The sequence below is a fragment of the Anabrus simplex genome, chromosome 7 (assembly GCF_040414725.1).
Source record: "Anabrus simplex isolate iqAnaSimp1 chromosome 7, ASM4041472v1, whole genome shotgun sequence".
In the NCBI taxonomy this organism is placed as follows: Eukaryota; Metazoa; Arthropoda; class Insecta; order Orthoptera; family Tettigoniidae; genus Anabrus; species Anabrus simplex.
In genome coordinates, this window is record NC_090271.1 from 105,504,323 (window position 1) to 105,527,622 (window position 23,300).

General features: G+C 37.8%; 1 protein-coding gene across 2 annotated transcripts in view; it reads right to left on the reverse strand.

Moving 5' to 3' along the window:
* Positions 1-23,300, reverse strand: part of Nup107 (nuclear pore complex protein Nup107) — a 262,527-nt gene that overhangs the window by 175,193 nt on the left and 64,034 nt on the right. For both annotated transcript variants that reach the window (XM_067151227.2, XM_067151228.2), the window contains exon 7: positions 21,006-21,110. In XM_067151227.2, the coding sequence (XP_067007328.1) occupies positions 21,006-21,110 (105 nt within the window). The remainder of the gene's footprint in view (positions 1-21,005; positions 21,111-23,300) is intronic.

Here is a 23,300-nt window from a genome sequence, read left to right on the forward strand (position 1 = left end):
CATTTTGAGAAATGAAGCTAACTTTTCTGTGTTCAAATTTACTGTTGGCAAGACAGTACGGAGCCAAAAGTGATCTAATCTCTCGTTTTTAGAAGACAAAGAATTCATTACTTCTTTGAAAGTATCATTCTCACACACAGAAGTGAACTCCCTTTGTATATGATCAGCTTCATTACCCGAGATCCATTTGTTTTCAACAAAGACATTTAAAGCTACCCTTAGCCGTTTGCTGCTTAGAGGTTGCTTGGCTACACTTGGATCAAAACAAGAAATTCCTTTAGTCAGTTTATATGCCAGTGGTGACCGTTCCAGTATCTTCTTGCACAAAGCTACCATTCCTCTTAGACAATCTGTGCGAAACACTAATATATCTCTATCGTTTAATCCAGGAGTGCCACGAAGTGCTGCTCTAGCAGCATAACCTATGTCAATTTTAGATGCAGGCAGAAGATTTTCTTTACTGTCTAAATTAATTTTGAGGACATTTCCTGAAGACTGCAGTGACTCAGACTTAACAAACCTTGTCATGACATTTTTCATTGTTGCAATGAGAGATTCATACAAGAGTGGTGCAAATGGAAGATCTGTCTGAAACTGTTTTAGGAATGGTTCCAAATCTCCAACAAGAGATAATAAAAATGACAACTTGGCCTTAAGTAGCTGATCTTTAACTGAAGTTGATACTATTTTGAAGCAGTTACAGTTTGGGATTTTCTTGTCTGTGTTTGTTCCTTCCACATATTTGTCAACATTAGGTAGAATATCTATAGCACGTTCAATGACTTTCGAATTTTCAAGCCATCTTATAGCACAATATTTCAAAGGAAATACGTTTGAACCTGAATAATGTGTATAATCAGCACGTCTTGCAGGAACGTAGCAAAACAAGAAGTGAAGAGCACGAAGAAACTCGGCAATATTCCACTGGGTTTCTTTTACTGCTATTTTATATGAATTGTGCACAGTATGCAAGCCACAAGATCCAATGTTCACCAAAATAGGAGCATCTGGATCATCACTTAATAAATTACCAATATCCTGAAGGAACTTTTTATTAACATTTGGACCATCCATTGAAATTTGTAAGAGTTTTTTTAGATTGAGTCCCTGCAGTGCTCGCACAAAACCGTTTAACAAATCTGAGGAGGTAGAGCGACCAAGAAACACGGAATCAAAATAAGAAGTGCATACTTCATTGGTATCAGGATTGAAACTACGAACTACAAGATCCATTTGGCCCATCTGAGAAACTTTATTCAGTGACTCGTCAAAACCAACGGTAAAATGTGTGCACTTATGACACATCTCAAGAACTTGCTTATGAAAATAGGGGGCCAAACCATGAGTGATTGTATATGCAATTTTTGTTCTGTGCACTTGAACTTTCGAAGCTATTTCAGAGTCTAGTAACATTACTGTGAACAAACGTACACTAGCTTCACTAGAACGTAAAGAATAGTGTTGCATGACCGTATGCATGCACCATATAATCTCAGCTTTGGTTACCTGCTCTCTTGAAAGATAATTCTGTAGACATCTCGTCTCTGGTGAACCTTCTTTAATGGAAGAAGAAGAAGCAGGAGAAACAGCAGCAGTGGAGTCATATGTGATAGAGTTCGTTGTGGTAGCTGTGGCAGGCAGAGGATAATTTGTGTTACAGCTAATAAATCTCATGTTTATTCCGTATTGGCTCAACACAACTAAGGTTAAGTTATGAGTAAGTTCCCACCTTCCAATACTTATCAATTTCTATATAATAGACTTATTAATTACATAATATAATCCATATAACCTCTAGTACATGTTTCGTTCCGATTATGGAACATCTTCAGCTAAAATTGGTAAAATGGCAAGACAATTAAAATACATTGATGTTAAGATGATACATAAGCTAAAAGATATGATAAAATGGCTCGAAAATTAAAACATATGATAATGATGATGAGATAAAGTTCATTCATGTTGGTTAAAAATACAACAAGTCAGTTTTCCAAATGGCGAATTAAAAACGGCGATAAGGTTCTTCATGTTGGAGGCGTGTACATTTTGTCGATCTTGAAGATAAATTGAAGAATACAGGATTTTCTTATATGTAATTTATCGGGGGAAATCTTGATAAAATAACCGTAGTTGAAGTTGAGTTTGGTAGAATTATTGAAATATGTCTGAAACGAGAAAAGGAGAAGTGAAATAGAAAATATTGAGGAGAAAACCTTGTTAAAAATGTATGTTCGCGAGAAAGAAGGATAATAGAGTTGATTACCTTAAAGACAATCTTGTCGTATTTAACGTCCTCCCTTACGCCGTGTTGTTAACTGACTGAGTCCTGTGTACGTGTGTGAGGTGCTTGCGGTGGGCGGGGAGTATTGGAGGGAGAGGTAAGTGACGTGAGGAGAGCGGGTGAAGTGTTGTGTAGGGTGGAGCTTACTGAGGAGTGGTGTTGTGATAGGCTAGGGGAAACGGACGGAAAGGTAGGGGGACAATTATGTAAGGTGGAGCTGTTCGGAAGGAGGTGTGTTGGTTGTTTGTTGGGATTCTTTTTGATGGTTTTTCTGGATGAGTCTAAATTGGTAGCCTCTTCTAATAATATATTTATGTTTTCCGTAATTTCGTTAACATTCTGGTTGGGATTTCGTTTCTGATCAATTTCAATAAAGATATTTTCAAGGATATTCATTAATTTACCTTTGTTTAGCGTTCGTAGGATGGTTAAGTCCCTTTCAATCGATGTAAAATTGTGTTTATATTCGGTCATGTGAAGACTCATGGCCGAGTACTTCCTGTGTTTTTCGGCATTAATATGTTCTTGATATCTTACTGAGAAATTACGGCCTGTTTGTCCGATATAGGAAGTGGCACAATTTGAGCATTTAAGCCTATATATCCCGGAATTTAAATATTTGTTATTGCTTGCAATGCTTTGGTGATTGAAAATTAACCGTTGATTGTTGTTATTGGTACGGAAAGCAATATTGAAATTAAATTTCTTAAAAATGTTAGTAATCTGGTAAATATTCCCGTTATTATAAGTAAAGGTGGCGAAGTTCTTCTTTTTATGTTCTTTTACTAGCTGCGTTTGAGGTTTATTCTTCATTTTATTCACTAATCTATCTATGTAGTGTTTTGTGTATCCGTTGCTTATCGCTATTTTATAAATGAGATTAATTTCTTTTTGGAGGTCGTTTTTAGATAAGGGAATGTTGAAGGCTCTGTTTAACATGCTTAAAAAGGAACTCCTTTTATGTGCCTCAGGATGGTATGAATCTTTTCGTATGGTGTTTATAGTTTGAGTCGGTTTTCTAAAGATTGTAAAGGCCAACTTTTCTTCTTTCCTTTCGATTGTTAAATCAAGGAAATTTAGTTTTTTATTGTTCTCGGTTTCTAATGTGAATTTTATGAAAGGGTCTAAACTGTTGATTTGGTCTAATAAATTAGTGCTACTATTGATTTGTTCATCTATAATTGCGAAGATGTCATCGACAAACCTTAGCCAGATAATGATGCCTTTTTCATCGTTTAAAATTTTATGTTTTTCTAAGTGATCCATGTATATTTCAGCAAGGATACCTGACGCTGGAGATCCCATAGGAAGACCACTTTGTTGGTATACTGTGTTATTGAAGGAAAAATAATTATTGTTAAGTGTGAATTCTAGGAGTAACGTAAATTCTTCTATTTCATGGTTACTAAGTTTTCTGTGTGTCTTTAAGTTGTTCTTAATTATATTTAGAGTTTCTTTCGTGGGGATCGTAGAATACATATTAGTGACGTCAAAAGAGTTCAAGGTGAAGGATGATTTTAATTTTGTGTTCTTGATAATTTTACAAAATTCTATTGAGTTATTGATTGTGGTTCTGCTTTGGAAAGTATAGTACTTCTTTAGGAAGCTATTGATAAATTTAGAGGTTTTGTAGGTGGGGCTATTTCTGAAGTTAATAATTGGTCTAATGGGTGTGTCAGGTTTATGTATCTTAGGCAAAGCTCTTGCCGTTGGTAGTCTTGGATTCATATTAATTAGGTTTGATATTTCGTTCTCATTAAGGATGAAATTAATGTTTTTAAGTATTTGTTTTAGTTTTCTTTGGACAGAGTTAGTCGGATCTTTTTTAATTTTTGTGAAAGTGTTATCTGAAAAAAATGCTTCGGTTTTTTCTATATATTCTTTTTTAAGCATAATAACTGACACATTGCCTTTATCCGCCTTTGTGATTATAAGGTCATTATCTTTTATTTTTTGTTTAAGGCCTTTTATATCTGTAGAAGGTAAATGGGGTGTGTTAACTTTCTGATCTTTAAATAATTCTACAAGTTTCTTTTTGACTTCGAATTTAGTTTCGAGTTGTTGATCTACTGGAAGCTGAGCTATGACCTGTTCTACTTCAGCAATGGTTGTTATGTATTGCTTTTGGTTGTATGGATTAGACCAATTATGTTTGGGTCCTTTGTTGATAATCTGCAATTCTTTGTCCTCGAAAACAACGTCAGTTAGATTCTTAATCGGGGGGTGAAAGGTTGAATTGGGTTCAATGTTAATGGAGGATTCTTTTGACTGATTTATGTTTTTTTGATTTAGAGTAAGACCGTGAAGTTTTTTGTTCAAGATTTCTTGTTTCTTATCCAAGATATTTTGAATTTTTATATCACCATATTTCAAAAAGGAATCCCACCACCTTTACTTATAATAACGGGAATATTTACCAGATTACTAACATTTTTAAGAAATTTAATTTCAATATTGCTTTCCGTACCAATAACAACAATCAACGGTTAATTTTCAATCACCAAAGCATTGCAAGCAATAACAAATATTTAAATTCCGGGATATATAGGCTTAAATGCTCAAATTGTGCCACTTCCTATATCGGACAAACAGGCCGTAATTTCTCAGTAAGATATCAAGAACATATTAATGCCGAAAAACACAGGAAGTACTCGGCCATGAGTCTTCACATGACCGAATATAAACACAATTTTACATCGATTGAAAGGGACTTAACCATCCTACGAACGCTAAACAAAGGTAAATTAATGAATATCCTTGAAAATATCTTTATTGAAATTGATCAGAAGCGAAATCCCAACCAGAATGTTAACGAAATTACGGAAAACATAAATATATTATTAGAAGAGGCTACCAATTTAGACTCATCCAGAAAAACCATCAAAAAGAATCCCAACAAACAACCAACACACCTCCTTCCGAACAGCTCCACCTTACATAATTGTCCCCCTACCTTTCCGTCCGTTTCCCCTAGCCTATCACAACACCACTCCTCAGTAAGCTCCACCCTACACAACACTTCACCCGCTCTCCTCACGTCACTTACCTCTCCCTCCAATACTCCCCGCCCACCGCAAGCACCTCACACACGTACACAGGACTCAGTCAGTTAACAACACGGCGTAAGGGAGGACGTTAAATACGACAAGATTGTCTTTAAGGTAATCAACTCTATTATCCTTCTTTCTCGCGAACATACATTTTTAACAAGGTTTTCTCCTCAATATTTTCTATTTCACTTCTCCTTTTCTCGTTTCAGACATATTTCAATAATTCTACCAAACTCAACTTCAACTACGGTTATTTTATCAAGATTTCCCCCGATAAATTACATATAAGAAAATCCTGTATTCTTCAATTTATCTTCAAGATCGACAAAATGTACACGCCTCCAACATGAAGAACCTTATCGCCGTTTTTAATTCGCCATTTGGAAAACTGACTTGTTGTATTTTTAACCAACATGAATGAACTTTATCTCATCATCATTATCATATGTTTTAATTTTCGAGCCATTTTATCATATCTTTTAGCTTATGTATCATCTTAACATCAATGTATTTTAATTGTCTTGCCATTTTACCAATTTTAGCTGAAGATGTTCCATAATCGGAACGAAACATGTACTAGAGGTTATATGGATTATATTATGTAATTAATAAGTCTATTATATAGAAATTGATAAGTATTGGAAGGTGGGAACTTACTCATAACTTAACCTTAGTTAATTTGTGTTTGCGGCCAGGGTATTATCTACTGAGTTTAAGTCATTTTTTACTTCACTATTCGAATGTTCTTTTTTAAAATAACTTGAAAGGGATGATGAGAACTGGCTGAAGTTGACACTACTGGCATGCTTCTTTCCTACCATGTGACTTTTTAATGCCTGCCTCCCCATGTTGCTAAGAGAAAATGATGTTTTACATATTATGCAATATGCTGAAAATTTGTCCTGAGGCATGGGTTTCAACCACGTTCTGAAAGTATCATCAAGCAGCCACCTTTCATTAAACGAAGTTTTCCTTGGCTTTGATGAAGACATTGTTAGCTGAGAAAAGTAAGTATATTGTAAAAAGAAAAAAATTAAATAGTCCTATACTCCGCACGACTTTCTTGTAAACTGACAGTTCGCAAAACAAGTGAGCACTGCCTTACCTATGCTGCCAGCACTCTATTGCTTCGATAGCAGTTGATGCACTCGTAAAATGTAATACCCTACTATGAAAATCACACAAAAAACACAAGTGAAAACAAATTCACAAAACTTCCTACCAATATCATACACTAAAACAAGAATAGGTACATTATTATAAAGTGTAAAAATAAATTATTCGCGGCTAATGACCGGCATAAGAAGGAGGTTATGGCTGATCGATACCACGGTGTCAATTTTTGCCGAGTCACATTCTTGCCGCTTGTCTTGCACGAACTATACAGGGGTATGGTACACAGATGAACTATATGGTAACCAACACACGGATGTAAATAAAATTACAACTACATTGAACACTATTAAACCTATATACCACACACGCCGAGTTAGGTAACTTAACCACGTGGTGATGTAGGCAATACAGTTGGCAGACAGGTTTCAAGATTGCGCTCAACCGATATAAATCGATATGAATGGTGGTTTGGGATTGACTGGATCAAGAACGAATACATACAAATATACTTCACAAACTCAAAATCTCCTAACCAACAAACAACCTTCATCTTACAGTGTGATGTCACTTCATTTTAAATCTTGTTCTCTATTCACAAAATTACACGTGATATTACAAGCTACTAGACGTGCCTGAAAACTACCGAACCCCTCTCACGAAAGTTAGGTTAGAAACTCAACATGGCGCGGCCCACGGTGTTACCTACATCAGCGCATTTCATCATAATAATAATAATCATGAACACTCAATGAGTATTAAGTTTAAGTGAATTTCGCACTTTCCTGCATTCAGTCAGTGTTTGTTGTCTTGCTTTTATACTTTACGAGGTAGTGACTATGGCACACGTCATTACACACTAAACAAACAGTCATCCGTTGGGTTGTGGAATTTTGTCTATATGCATATTTTGTTGTGGAAGCCATGTATTTAAGAGATTAGAAAAACTGAGAACGCAATATAGGCCTAATTCAACATGCTCGCCATTCCCCAACAACACAGCATATTAATTGTAAGCAGATCATAACATTGAAAATTCGATCGATCAATCGATCTATCATTTTTATTTTTATTTTTTTGCTAGGGGCTTTACGTCGCACCGACACAGATAGGTCTTATGGCGACGATGGGACAGGAAAGGCCTAGGAGTTGCAAGGAAGCGGCCGTGGCCTTAATTAAGGTACAGCCCCAGCATTTGCCTGGTGTGAAAATGGAAAACCACGGAAAACCATTTTCAGGGCTGCCGATAGTGGGATTCGAACCTACTATCTCCCGGATGCAAGCTCACAACCGCGCGCCTCTACACGCACGGCCAACTCGCCCGGTAAATCGATCTATCATAGTCGCTACTGCTTGCTATAGCCTATCCATATAGCTACTGATGCTATTGGTTACTTCACGTTCGAGATCACACTTGATTTTTTCAATGTTTGTTCAGTTTTCTTTACAATTTATTCCTGGCATAAAAGACATGCCCTAGATTGTTATAAAAACTGAAAAATGTGCTTCTATTAAAGGATAAATACGGTATGTCAATTTTATATGGCAGAACGAATTTCCAGATTTTTTTCGGAATTCCCTGACATTTCCCGGTTTTCCAGTCATTTTTCGAATTCCCTGACATTTCCCGGTTTCCCCGGTTTTCCATACGGGTGGCCACCCTGTAAAACAAATGTTTGAAGTTCACCCAAAAATAATCTAAAATCATGTTTGTGGGTTACTGTTGTCAAGTCCTAGTTCGTGAAACATGGGCAACGGTTGAGTGGCCTATTAAGTGGTCCTGAGAGTCGGGACACCAGTTGCTATGGAATGGGAGTGGGCATCTCAGCGATATTCTGAGTCATGGCCCTCCTTGTACTCACGCGGCTAGGACTGTTAGAGGAAAGATCCTCACTTGGACTATGTGCAAGTAGGGTAGCATCCTGCTTCATTAATTTACCGAGCTCAGAACATTTTAAGCAAGCCTCGGACCTATGGGAGAAATGGAGTCCCACTCCCATTTGACAGGTGAGGGACTCCTTGGAAACAACTTGGTGAACGAAATGGAAATCGATGGGGAGTTATCAATATTAATGGGGCTTATGGAAGAAAGAAAGTAGAACTGGCTGAGTCAGCAAAGAGGATGCATCTGGATGTAATAGGAGTAAGTGATATTCGGGTAAGGGGAGATAAAGAGGAAGAGATAGGAGATTATAAAGTGTACTTGACGGGTGTTAGGAAGGGAAGGGCAGAGTCTGGGGTAGGGCTCTTTATCAAGAATACCATTGCACGCAACATTGTTTCTGTTAGGCACGTAAATGAGCGAATGATGTGGGTAGATTTGTCAGTTGGAGGAATTAGGACTAGAAATGTGTCCGTGTATTCACCATGTGAAGGTGCAGATGAGGATGATGTTGACAAGTTTTATGAAGCATCAAGTGACATCGTGGTCAGGGTCAACAGCAAGGATAGAATAGTGCTAATGGGCAATTTCATTGCGAGAGTTGGGAATAGAACTGAAGGATACGAAAGGGTGATTGGTAAATGCGGGGAAGATATGGAAGCTAATGGGAATGGGAAGCGTTTGCTGAACTTCTGTGCTAGTATGGGTTTAGGTGTTACGAATACATTCTTCAAGCATAAGGCTATTCACCGCTACACATGGGAGGCTAGAGGTACCATTTCCGTAATAGACTATATCTTAACAGACTTCGAATTCAGGAAATCTGTTAGGAATGTACGAGTTTTCCTCGGATTTTTCGATGATACAGACCACTATCTGATCTGTAGTGAACTAAGTATCTCTAGGACTAGGGTAGAGAAAATGAAATCTGTCTGTAAACGAATAAGGGTAGAAAATCTCCAGGACGAGGAAATTAAGACAGTACATGGATATGATTAGTGAAAAGTTTCAAACAGTAGACAGTAAGCAGGTTCAGGATATAGAAAGTGAATGGGTGGCATACAGGGATGCTGTAGTAGAAACAGCAAGGGAATGCCTAGGAACAACTGTGTGTAAAGATGGGAAAAGGCGAACATCTTGGTGGAATGATGAAGTGAGAGCAGCTTGTGAACGTAAAAAGAAGGCTTATCAGAAATGGCTCCAAACAAGCGCCGAGGCAGACAGGGATTTGTACGTAGATGAAGAAACAGAGCGAAACAAATAGTTGTTTTATCCAAAAAGAAGTCATGGGAAGATTTTGTTAATAACCTGGAAAGGCTAGGTCAAGCAGCAGGGAAACCTTTCTGGACAATAATATAGAATCTTAGGAAGGGAGGGAAAAAGGAAATGAACAGTGTTTTGAGTAATTCAGATGAACTCATAATAGATCCCAGGGAATCACTGGAGAGGTGGAGGGAATATTTTGAACATCTTCTCAATGTAAAAGGAAATCATCCTGGTGGTGTTGCTAACAGCCAAGCTCATGGGGAGGAGGAAAATGATGTTGGTGAAATTATGCTTGAGGAAGTGGAAAGGATGGTAAATAAACTCCATTGTCATAAGGCAGCAGGAATAGATGAAATTATACCTGAAATGGTGAAATATAATGGGAAGGCAGGGATGAAATGGCTTCATAGAGTAGTAAAATTAGCGTGGAGTGTTGGTAAGGTACCTTCAGATTGGACAAAAGCAGTAATTGCACCTATCTATAAGCAAGGGAACACGAAGGACTGCAACAACTATCGAGGTATCTCACTGATTAGTATACCAGGCAAAGTATTCATTGGCATCTTGGAAGGGAGGGTGCGATAAGTCGTTGAGAGGAAGTTGGATGAAAACCAGTGTGGTTTCAGACCACAAAGAGGCTGTCAGGATCAGATTTTCAGTATGCGCCAGGTAATTGAAAAATGCTACGAGAGGAATAGGCAGTGTGTTTATGTTTCGTAGAGCTAGAGAAAGCATATGACACGGTACCGAGGGAAAAGATGTTCGCCATACTGGGGAACTATGGAATTAAAAGTAGATTATTAAAAGCAATCAAAGGCATTTATGTTGACAATTGGGCTTCAGTGAGAATTGATGGTAGAATGAGTTCTTGGTTCAGGGTACTTACAGGGGTTAGACAAGGCTGTAATCTTTCACCTTTGCTGTTCATAGTTTAAATGGATCATCTGCTGAAAGGTATAAAATGGCAGGGAGGGATTCAATTAGGTGGAAATGTAATAAGCAGTCTGGCATATGCTGACGACTTGGTCTTAATGGCAGATCATGCCGAAAGCCTGCAGTGTAATATCTTGGAACTTGAACATCAGTGCAATGAGTATGGTATGAAAATTAGCCTCTCGAAGACTAAATTGATGTCAGTAGGTAAGAAATTCAACAGAATTGAATGTCAGATTGGTGATACAAAGCTAGAACAGGTCGATAATTTCAAGTATTTAGGTTGTTTGTTCTCCCAGGATGGTAATATAATAAGTGAGATTGAATCAAGGTATCGTAAAGCTAATGCAGTGAGCTCGCAGTTGCGATCAACAGTATTCTGTAAGAAGGAAGTGAGCTCCCAGACGAAACTATCTTTACATTGGTCTGTTTTCAGACCAACTTTGCTTTACGGGAGCAAAAGCTGGGTGGACTCACGATATCTTATTCATAAGTTAGAAGTAACAGACATGAAAGTAGCAAGAATGATTGCTGGTACAAACAGGTGGGAACAATGGCAGGAGGGTACTCGGAATGAGGGGATAAAGGCTAGTTTAGGAATGAACTCGATGGATGAAGTTGTACACATAAACCGGCTTCGGTGGTGGGGTCATGTGAGGCGAATGGAGGAGGATAGGTTACTTAAGAGAATTAATGGACTCTGCTATGGAGGGGAAGAGAAGTAGAGATAGACCAAAACGACGATGGTTAGACTCAGTTTCTAACGATTTAAAGATAAGAGGTATAGAACTAAATGAGGCCACAACACTAGTTGCAAATCGAGGATTGTGGCGACGTTTAGTAAATTCTCAGAGGCTTGCAGACTGAACGCTGAGAGGCATAACAGTCTATAATGATAATGTATGTATGTATGTATTTATTGAGAGAAATAATTGATTAATCAGAAGGTGGAAAAACCGTCGAAAATCGGGACACTCCCGCCTGAACTGGTGAAGTTGGCAGGCATTATATAATATGTAAAGGCAAATTTTTTTCCAAAATAAGGTAGGATGTACAATATTATAGGTTAGGATCCACCTTTCAATACTCCGTAATAAGATGGTAAAAAGTAGTTACAACCTGTTTAATGGGACCGGTTTCAACACATTTTAAGTGTCATCATCAGCCAATTTGCGAAGATCTTAAAACAACTAGCACATTGAATACAGGCAAAAAATTAACATTGTATCATAACGTAGCAATTCAGTAAATGTTCAAAACACAATAATCACAGTCAAGAGAGTAAACAGAACATCACTATCTTGCGCCGAAAACAAATATAGCTGAAGTTCATAAGCAGGTCAAATATTCGCTTATGTAAAGTCGTTGCTAGGCAGGTCTTGTAGGCATTTGTTTCTCCGGCCGAAGAGCAAAAGGTGACGTGAATGAAGTCCTAGGAAAACAGTGTAGGATTTAATTTCGTCAAATTTCAAAGTGGATATATAGGTTTTTTAAAATAATTTAAAACGTTAAAAAAGAATAAAGCCAAATAAAAAATATATTTAAAAAATAGGAAGAAATAATGAAAGAAATACGAGGTTCAACTCGAAACAACTTGCCGTAGTAATTGATAAAGAAATGATAAATAGAGAAAGGGGGGGACGTTAATTAGAGGGTGGTGATGGTGGTGGTGGTGGTGGTTATTGTTATTAGAGGAAATACAATTGGGCAACAATCCTTAATATAATACTAATTCGAAGAAAAAAGAAAAAGAACCGACACTTCGAAAAATGAAGATATCGGTTAAAGGAAGACAAGGGCCACGAAGGGCGTGAAAATGAAAGACTCCCTAGCCCTCGCAAACCTAATAGCATCGGGGTCGGAAAAGAACAAGAATTGACCAAGGGAGGTCGGACAGGATAGATGAAAGTGAGGAGCCTGGCACAAGTAAGTGGAAGCAATGCCAGGACTCAGCTAAGGGCCCCGTGGTCGCCAACCCACGCTCTGAAGTTCAGAGCCCCTGGGGGATGGAGGATGGGAAGGAAAGAAAAAATGGAAGGGATCCGATACTTCGAAAAATGAAGATATCAGCCAAAGGAAGACAAGGGGCCCTTAGCTGAGTCCTGGCATTGCTTCCACTTACTTGTGCCAGGCTCCTCACTTTCATCTATCCTGTCCGACCTCCCTTGGTCAATTCTTGTTCTTTTCCGACCCCGATGCTATTAGGTTTGCGAGGGCTAGGGAGTCTTTCATTTTCACGCCCTTCGTGGCCCTTGTCTTCCTTTAACCGATATCTTCATTTTTCGAAGTGTCGGTTCTTTTTCTTTTTTCTTCGAATTAGTATTATATTAAGGATTGTTGCCCAATTGTATTTCCTCTAATAACAATAACCACCACCACCACCACCACCATCACCACCCTCTAATTAACGTCCCCCCTTTCTCTATTTATCATTTCTTTATCAATTACTACGGCAAGTTGTTTCGAGTTGAACCTCGTATTTCTTTCATTATTTCTTCCTATTTTTTAAATATATTTTTTATTTGGCTTTATTCTTTTTTAACGTTTTAAATTATTTTAAAAAACCTATATATCCACTTTGAAATTTGACGAAATTAAATCCTACACTGTTTTCCTAGGACTTCATTCACGTCACCTTTTGCTCTTCGGCCGGAGAAACAAATGCCTACAAGACCTGCCTAGCAACGACTTTACATAAGCGAATATTTGACCTGCTTATGAACTTCAGCTATATTTGTTTTCGGCGCAAGATAGTGATGTTCTGTTTACTCTCTTGACTGTGATTATTGTGTTTTGAACATTTACTGAATTGCTACGTTATGATACAATGTTAATTTTTTGCCTGTATTCAATGTGCTAGTTGTTTTAAGATCTTCGCAAATTGGCTGATGATGACACTTAAAATGTGTTGAAACCGGTCCCATTAAACAGGTTGTAACTACTTTTTACCATCTTATTACGGAGTATTGAAAGGTGGATCCTAACCTATAATATTGTACATCTTATTTCTCTATTCAATACGGAACAATAATGAAGTTTTTAACTTTAAAAAAAAAAAAAAAAAAAATAAGGTAGGTCGAATGTTTGATCAATTTTTGGCTTAACGAAATTTCACTATAACGAAAATAAGAATGGTACCCCCAAGAGATCGTTATATAGGCATTTCACCGTATCTGATTCACTGTCAAGAGGTGGTCCACCATGCTGTAACTAACACGGAAGCTTGCTTGTTTGCACAGTTGGTTTTCATCCAAGATCCTTGTTAGTCTTTTGGTTAGTACCACAGAGAACATCTTATAGAAGTTGGCTAATAAGCTAATGGGTCTCTAACTAATGAGGTTGTCCTTCATTCACTCCTATGCAGCAAGATACTGTATTTACTCATGTATTAGACCCCCCACCCCTGGCTTTTCAAGATAAAGAAAACATATCTTGCATACAAGACTCCCCCAACGTAATTTGTCAGAGAAGGACGATTCTGCTTCCAAGCAGGTACAAGTCTTATTGCAGCCCTGATGACATCGCACAGATTTGTGAATAGTTTCGTCTGTACGACCCATGCAATGAAAACATGCGTCAAAGTCATGCGGTACATCTGTGTTTCGTAGTTAAGAAATGTCCACCTCCATAGTGTAGGCCTACTGCAGCTATGACAACATCGCACAAATAGGGAGCAGTTTCATCTCAGACTTGCGCACTGCAAGCATATATCATACTATATGCCCGTGTTTTGTAATTGAGAAAGTCGCCAGCGCATGGTTAGCACAATTAACTACCATTATTAGGAGTCTGAGTTTGATTTCCCGTACCGTACTGCCAGAGATTTACAAATGGCAGGAAGGCTGATATGTGGTAAAAATGGTACATGTAACTTCCCTCCACTGGGGGCATCTAAAAAGAGCTGCACCATCTCGGGATGAGGAAACGAGTTTACTTTAGTTGAGAAATATTCACGGTTGTTGCTATTAATATAGCTGAGATCATTAAAAAAGTGATTGTTTAGTATCTCGTAACTCGGACCAATATAGCTATTTTTTGGAGAGAAGTAAAGTTTAAAATGTGATAAAAACTATCCAGTTATAACAATTGTTTTGCTTTCCAACGTACCTAACAAATAATAATAATAATAATAATAATAATAATGATTTATGTCACCACTTAGATTTAACAATTTTGGGAGATGCCGAACATACTAGGGTATGAGTTATTAAAAATATGGAGCCAACAAATGTACGAAATAAACAATATGATAATAAATCGCATTACTGCCACACCTGTAGATATCCATAAATGTGGCAGACTTTCCTGTTATTTACTTTTATTTTTCCCGTTGTGGAACTTTTGGCACTATCCGGGCGATAGCATACCTAACCTATACAATGCAATCTCTCTTATCTCATTTACAGCTGTTTAGGTAAATCCTGATGTGATAAATGTACAGAAACAGCATGAAATATTCTTAAAAATAAGGGTCTGGCTTTCAAGAGCCACAGTTATCAAAAGAATGCTTCCTGTCACTATGTATTACATTTGGAAGTACATCTCGTAACATAAGCTAGTTATAAGCTGGTGGTTTGGCACGCTTTCTACAGCACGGTTTTATTCTGAAGGAGTGGCTTCTGCTACACATACACCAACTGGGAATATCAGAGACCATCTCTAAAAACCATTTGGGAATAGATTCACACTGTTTGGACTCTACAGTCGGGAACAAAACTATTATTTTTTAAAAGGTACAAAAAGACGGGACCTTAAATGCTCTCGATTGCAGTGCATGGCTGACAAGATGGCAGTGAAAATGACGTCAAGCCGGTAGCAGGGAAGTTTGTTGCGCAAGACAATATTTCAAATGAAAGCAGTGATCAGGTTTACTGTGTGGTAGGCCTACTGCTCAACTGACAGAGACAAATGACTGGCCATTAAGTTATTTTGTATTAATATTGCATAATATGATCATGTGTGGCATAGGGATGCGGCGACCCCATCGCCCACTGGGAAACCACTGCAATTAGCCACCCAAGTATTGGTGGGAAAACCATAGCTCATTGGGTTAGGAGGAAATGCCAACCCAGAACTCTTGAACATCTGGGGTTATCTTTCACCTTTCTACATCACATCTAGAATTGTAAACCCTGGCTTCGGTTAGAAATGTTTTCATCAGATCAGACAATCAACCGAACATGAAGAGTCTTCTGACTAATAAATCCACCGGCTTGGATAAAAAACCCAAGCAATGGCATCATTCGGATACGGTGGGATGTCACTTAGAAGATCAAGGTCAATCGGAGCACCTGGTGAGCCCAACAGACATTAAGGCACAACATTTTAAGAAGAAACTTAAATTCAACAAGAAAGGAAAGTTTTCATACTTTGCAACATTAAATATTAACTCACTAATGAAACTTGGTAAGTTGAAGCACTTAACAGATGTAATGGATCAGCATAAAATCTTAATAACAGCACTTCAAGAACTTCGAAATACAGATCAGGATCCAATTGAATCAGGGGGATATAATCTCTATAAAGCCCCCTAAGGGAAAAGGGTAATTAAGAATGTCCCTCAATTCGGAGTGGGATTTCTGGTTCATAATAGTATAATAGACTCAATAAAAGACTTCTCCTCAAGCACTGTGAGGACAGCAACCTTAACAATTGAAGTAGAAAACAAAACCTACACCTTAATAAATGTACATGCACCAACAAATGATAAAAACATAACGGATAGAGAAGAAGTGGACACATTTTGGGAGGAACTCGACCATATGTTATCAAACATCCTTGATGCACATGTTAAAATCTTGCTGGGAGATTTTAACGCAAAAATTGGATGAGAAAGGTGATACCGCCCAGCAGTAAGAAAATGGCCAGCTCATAAATTAACAAACAGGAATGGTCAAAGGTCAATTGAACTTTGTACAGACCATGGATTTATTTTGGAAACTACCAGATTTAAGAGACAAACAAACAAATTAATGAACTGGAAATGTCCTAACATAAAATTGGGGGAATTCCAAATTTATCATGTTGCAATGGATAAAAATTATCATACGGAAATTTATAATGTCAGAGTTCTCCAAGGAGTAGACATTGATTCAGATCATAACATATCCAAAATAAAAATAAAGTTAACACCAAAGAGAAAACGTAAGCCTGCCCAATCCAATAGGAAGAAAAATTATGACCCCACTTATTTAACACGTTGAGTGCCAGCCCGAATTTCATAGGATTGCCGTCTAGTGCCATGAGCTAATAACATCGAGTTACTCCCTGGTGCCAAAATGTTTACAGGCTTAATCAAGCAAATTATCGCTGAAATGAGGATGTATTTATGATATATTAGGTGTACTTATTATGTATATTAGGTAAAATATTGCGACCCCATATGGGGTCGTATTGGTCATTACGAACTGTACACGTACATGCGCCCCCATGTGGGGCCGTACTTATACAGTCGTTACTGTCCCGACGCTCGGTCATACTTACATTTTCCTTTGCAGGGATGCGTTATATGCTGTTGATTATGAGAGATGTGTTAGCTTGTTCATACTGGAGCCGTAAAAACTACGATCCCCGATTTTAGATCAGGAAATATTTGTAAATGACCATCTTCCGATTTTAGGTTAGGAAATTTTCGTATAAAATGTAGTTATGTAAAGTAGTGAAAATCATGTTAATTTGGTAAATTAGGATGTAACAGAATAATATTTTAAGAAGAATTAGTAGTTACGGAATATTGAATAAGTATGTAATTTTATTTGTATAACTTTTAATTTGAGTAAGAGAACCTAGCAGCGATGATTGTGCAACATGGGAAACCAGTGTCTATATCGTTGAAGACGGTCATAATTGTTGCAACAGCTGGCTTGGAAACCCGAAGTACAGTGGGGAAGTGTATGCTGAAGACTGTAATTCATCAATGTGGATGAACGTGTGAGATCGCTATTTGCTCTGTACTGGGTTCAAAATCACTGTAACTATATACTTCGTCTACAACATCATTGTCTGGCTTATTTGATATATCGTCCAGACTACCTGCACTAAGTCTTTTGCTGCTAGATTTAATTGCAATGACTTAAAAAAGAAAAGGAAACTCACAGCACTGCACACTTACATAAACAATCCGTGCGCGAGACAGGCGACTTCGTCACGTTACAAAACTCACTTGACGTACCCATATGGGGTCGCGCCAAAACAGGAATCGGGGAATGGAAGGTGAACTATGCGCGTACTTAAATAGACGACCAGCAGATGGCGGGAAAAGACTATATACAGCTTCGAAACACATACTTAATGCGCACCCAAATGGGTTCGCACAGTTCTCGATTTAGAACGAACGTACGACCCCATATGGGGGCGTGAATTTCAAGAACTTGACTACTCTCATGTACCCATATAGGGTCGCTTGGCACTCAACGTGTTAATGAATAATGAAGTATACTTGGAGAGATCTAAAACACAACTAAGTGCTGATTTAGAGGTGATATTTAATAAATTGAAATCAGTAGCTGAAGAACTTGCTCCCATTAAAAGGAGGAAGAAACATGTCTGGTGGAACGAGGAGTGCGATAAGGCAATTCAAACAAGGCACAAAGCATGGTTAAATGATCAACAAAGAAAAACGGATGAATCCAGAGCAGAACTAACTAATGCTAGAAGACAAGCGGCTAAAGAAATTCAAAGAATTAAAAGGAATCATCAGAATGAAATGCTCAGAACAATATATGAATCATTCAAGCAACATAAAACAAGGAATTATTACAAGACGTTTAAACAGCATCAGTCTAAGTATACTCCACCAACACTTATGCTGAGAAATGAAAATGGGAAAATAGCACATAACAACAACGGCAATACAAATATCTCGGCAGTCTACTTCAAAAAATTACTCAACTGTGAAGACCCAAGAGGATATCTGAAGTTTGACCCTAAACCAAAAACCAAAACACCACTAGAAAAGGTTATACCACCAACATATGAGGAAGTGATCAAAGCCATTAACTTGCTCAAGGATTATAAAGCAGCAGGAGAAAATCAGTTGGTTGCAGAATTATGAAAGAATGCCAATGATCAAACTCTCTGAAACTTGCATAAACGTATTATTGACATATGGAACTCCGAAAAAATGCCTAAGGAATGGAACTCAGCAATAATCCACCTCATACATAAGCAAGGTGATACGGTAGGTCAGATTCCAATAATTATAGAGGGATATCCCTTGTTGATGTCACATATAAGATCTTTTCCAAAAGTATTCACTCAAGAATACAGTAACAACTGGACCAAGAACTTGGACAGTACCAAGGAGGATTTCGGCCAGGCAGAAGTTCTCCAGATCAAATCATTAGTCTTAAGTGGATTATGAAGCATCAAAGACCTCAAAGTAAGAACCTAGTCATCACATTTGTTGTCTTCAAAAAAGCTTATGACAGTATTCATTGGGAGTCATTACTGAATACCCTTCAAGAATTTAGTGTTCACAGAAAACTGATCAACCTTATTGGAATCACTCTCAAGAATACTAAAGCAAAAGTTGAATTTAGAGGAGAATTGTCAGAGCCATTTACAATCAAAACTGGACTTAGGCAGGGGGATGGTCTCTCACCTATTTTGTATAATTGTGTGCTGGAGAAGGTCATGTGAGAATGGAGAAACCGAACATCAAGATTGGTAGAAATATAAAACTGAACTGCTTAGCATTTGCAGACGATCTTGCACTACTGGCAAATAATGTGGAAGAGGCTAAAGTCCTATTGAACATCTAGAAAACATTGCAGCAAAAGTGGGATTATAAATTTCATTTGAAAAGACAGAAATTATGCCAACCTTTGAAGTGGACACCCCTGTTATTCAACTAAACGATAAACAAATTAAGGTTGTAAAAATATTCAATATTCTGGGTGAAATTATAACTTGGAACCTAAATGAGAAAGCCTCAATAGAATACAGAACAAAACTGAGACAAGCATGAGTCACATATAAGAAGAAATCTCTCTCGATAAAGGCCAAATTCAAACATTATGGTTCAGTAGTTAAACCTGAAGCAACTTATGCAAGTGAAACACTGTTTAAGTTCAATACCAAAGCAACAACAGATAAAATAAAAATAGACAGAAGGATCATCAGGACAATCATCAATAAAAAACATCAAGTAAATGGACAATGGAGACTGCTGCCTAATGAAATAGTCTATCGGGAAAATGAATCAATTGTGGATATGCTGCAAAAAAAAGAGAATTGCCTTTTTCAGCCACATAGTAAGACTACCAGAGACCAGACTACTGAAACAATTATTCAATTTCTTTTGGAAAAGTAAAACCAAGAACAACTGGTTCATTGAGATCCAGAATGATTTAGAAGAGATGAATATAACAATGAAACAAATTGCAGAGAGAAAAAAGAAGAAGATTCTGAGAAGTACATATACAAGACTATAATTAAAAACAGTCAAACGGAAACAGTACACCATTACAGATGAAGAGAGGACGGCCAGGTCAGAAAAAATGTTCTGGGAAGAGAAGAGGAAGTTGAGAAAAAAAAAAAAAGATTAAAACTAATATTGTGAAGACTGTAGTGTATATGGATTGATTTAAGTGCTCCAATGTGGGCGTAAAATATGTTTAAAAAAATAATAATGTGATACTCTTATCCCTTTTCTCTATGGGGTCGAGTATGAAGTGAGACGAATATTCGTAGCGATTTTTTAAGACCGTATGCCCTTCCTGACGTCAACCTCATCAGAGGAATTAATGAGTTGAAACGAGGAACGTGATATGAGTAACTAAAACCGAATATATTTACTTTATATGTAGGGCTAAAAGTTGTATTCATCATTTATTGTCTGTTTACATTTAGAAATACCGCCTTCCGATGAAAATAGCCATTATAACTCAAATACATTCATAAGTTTGTTAAAGAATAGTGTAGAATGTTTACATTTACAATTTACAGCTCTTTATAACCGAGAAGTCATGTGTTCATCGCACAAAATGTGAGGTTATCGCATATTGGACGACCCCTTTACTTTTTTTTTGGCTGTAAAAGTGGGGGGGGGGGGGAGGGAAGGGGTTTAATATGTGAGTAAATGCAGTACTTGTGCCAGTCTTCCACTGAGCTGGAATTTCTTCTATGTCTAGGATTCTATAGAAAATAATGATAAGAGTTACTACCCTGTCTCAGCACCATTTGATGTGTTCATTACTTATCCCATCTTGTCCAGGAACTTCAACTCATCAATGTACTTCACTTGGCAGGTTGGGAGAACTGCTTTCAATGATTATGTTCATGGAAACTGCTCAGTTCCTGGCTAATGGCAGGTGTTGAATTATACTTGGAAGGACAACTACTTTCAGGGATAAAACACTGACATATCAATGTACTGTGACCAGTCCTGAAGCTAGGTTCCCGAATTTTGAAACAGTAAATCAGAGAAATTACACATGACATCAATCAAGAGTAAAAAGTAGGTATGCATTATACTAACCTTATCAAGATCATGGAGAGGTTTGTTTTCTCGTAAAATTGCATCAGGGTCCAGCTTGTTCAGGATTGGACGAGAACTAGCGTAAGGAATGCTGCGATCTTTACTCTGAAACATAAGTATGAAAGAATTTTTAAGATTCAGGTTTATTAACAAATACAACTTAGATTATAGTGCCTTAACAAAAATTAAAATTTGCTTTAGATTTTATAAACACAAAAGAGGCATATCATAACACAAAACAAAGTACACAATATTCCTTACATGAAATTCAAATCTGAAGACAGCCGGATTAATGTCCCACTGACTGCACCTCAAAAAAATATGAGTTTAACTCCCACAAAGCATTTTCTAGATCTTGAAACTTTACGTGGTCTTGAAAGAATAAATTTGATTATAAGGGGCTTAGCAAACATTAAAATTATAAAGGAGGCACAGAAGTAATAACAATCCCCTGGCACTACTGGCCATGAGGGGTCATCTTATTGTACTGTATATTGGCGGAGCGGAGGAAGCCTACTCGCTCACCAGCCAAACACTTACTACCCACAGTTGCAGCAACCTAAGGCTACTAGCCAAGGCTAGAAGAGCAAAGAGCAAATACTAGTTACAAATTGAAGGACATGACGGGAGGGTTGATCCGCTGTCAAAATTCCACCCCAACACGATACAATCAATTACGCATATGGATCTTAAGAAGTATTTAATGGTATATTAGTTCAATCTAGGAAGTGTTCTAGCAACATGGCGAAGATTTTAACTTCGGTAGTTTTTAAGTACGTGGAGTTTAGGAAGTAAAGTTAACTCCAGAAGATAATCTGAGATTGTATTTTCAAACGCGCAAGTCGAAGACTTATGACCCTGCCATGCTCTGTCATTGAAAGAGCCAATCCAGTATGCAACAGTAGAGTATCAGGAAACTGCTGAAAACCCAGAGGGGTGTGTGGTAGGTACAGAAATATGTGAAGGCTGGTTGGATCCTCAACAGGTCCACCATTAGCTGTCATAGATGGCCTAGATGTCACTGAAGAGGCATACTAGGGAAATGAGGAGTGAGATAGTTTCCCGTTGCTTTCCTCACTGAGCCAGAAGTTGCCATTGCATATCAGTCTGCCAAGCCCACTGAAATGCGTGCACCAACCAGCCCTATGAGCGACATTTTCACACCATTCATAGTGGGGACTGGCTGCATAAGGAATGGCATTACTAGCATCACTCATACCTCAGCCACTTTCATATTGACAAAGAGCCAAGGATAAGACTGAGACAGTTCAATGAAAGTAACAAATTTATTCTAGTCTTTACCAGAAGACACAGCGCACTGTAAACACTACATCTTGCCAGCAAAAGCAAAATATAAAGGAAATGAGGAAATACACATGAATCTCAACAACAAAAGATAACATGTATTTAAAAGACAACAGGCAGTAACAAAATCAATAGCACTGAAATTGAAAGAACATGTACCAAAAGAGAGAATTGGATGCTCAAAAGAGGTTACACAATTGATCAAATCGGCCACAGAGAATTACAATCGAATAAAATGCAGGCATGTTAATTAAAGCACTTCCTACGAGTGGAGACACACGCAAAAAAGAATTACCTAAAAACAGTAGGGAACAGGGAGAAGGCATGTGGGGGGAGGGAGGTAGAATCCTGCATCAATATATATTAAATATGTATTAAATTAATTAAAGCAAAAGAGAAATGGAACACAATTCAATGTTTAGGATTTGCTGTAGTAATATAGAAAGCAAATCCTTGTCCACCTTTTTTTACACTATGACTTCCACAGAAATAAATTTTTAATGACTGATGATGAAGTTCTCACTATAGAAGAATGAACGTGATATTAGATAAAGAGAGGAAACAGAGTTAAAGCCTGAAGGGCAAAACAGGAGACAAGCAGCTCCCAATGTTCAATGCTTCCAATAGACATAACACTTCGCTCACCCAGCGTCACAAGATGCACAATTCCAGTTGATCGGAATTAAAAAGAACGCGCTCAAGACATGCACGTCTGCCGAAGGCCCCCCCACACTAGACCACTATCAAAGCTGGACTGACTAGAGAGGGAAGCAATTGGCATATATATAGGACAGATGGAATGTCCTCGAACAGTGGAAGCATGAAGCAGCATCAAGAAAGTTTGATGAAGTCACTTTATTTATTTAATCGTATGGTGATTATAACTATAAATTTATAAGTGCAGGTCCAAGTGTTTCAGCCACTCTATAGCACTTTCTGAAAGATGAAACAGGTTGCTGGGGCCTCCGGAGTAGGCATGAAGAGGGCAGC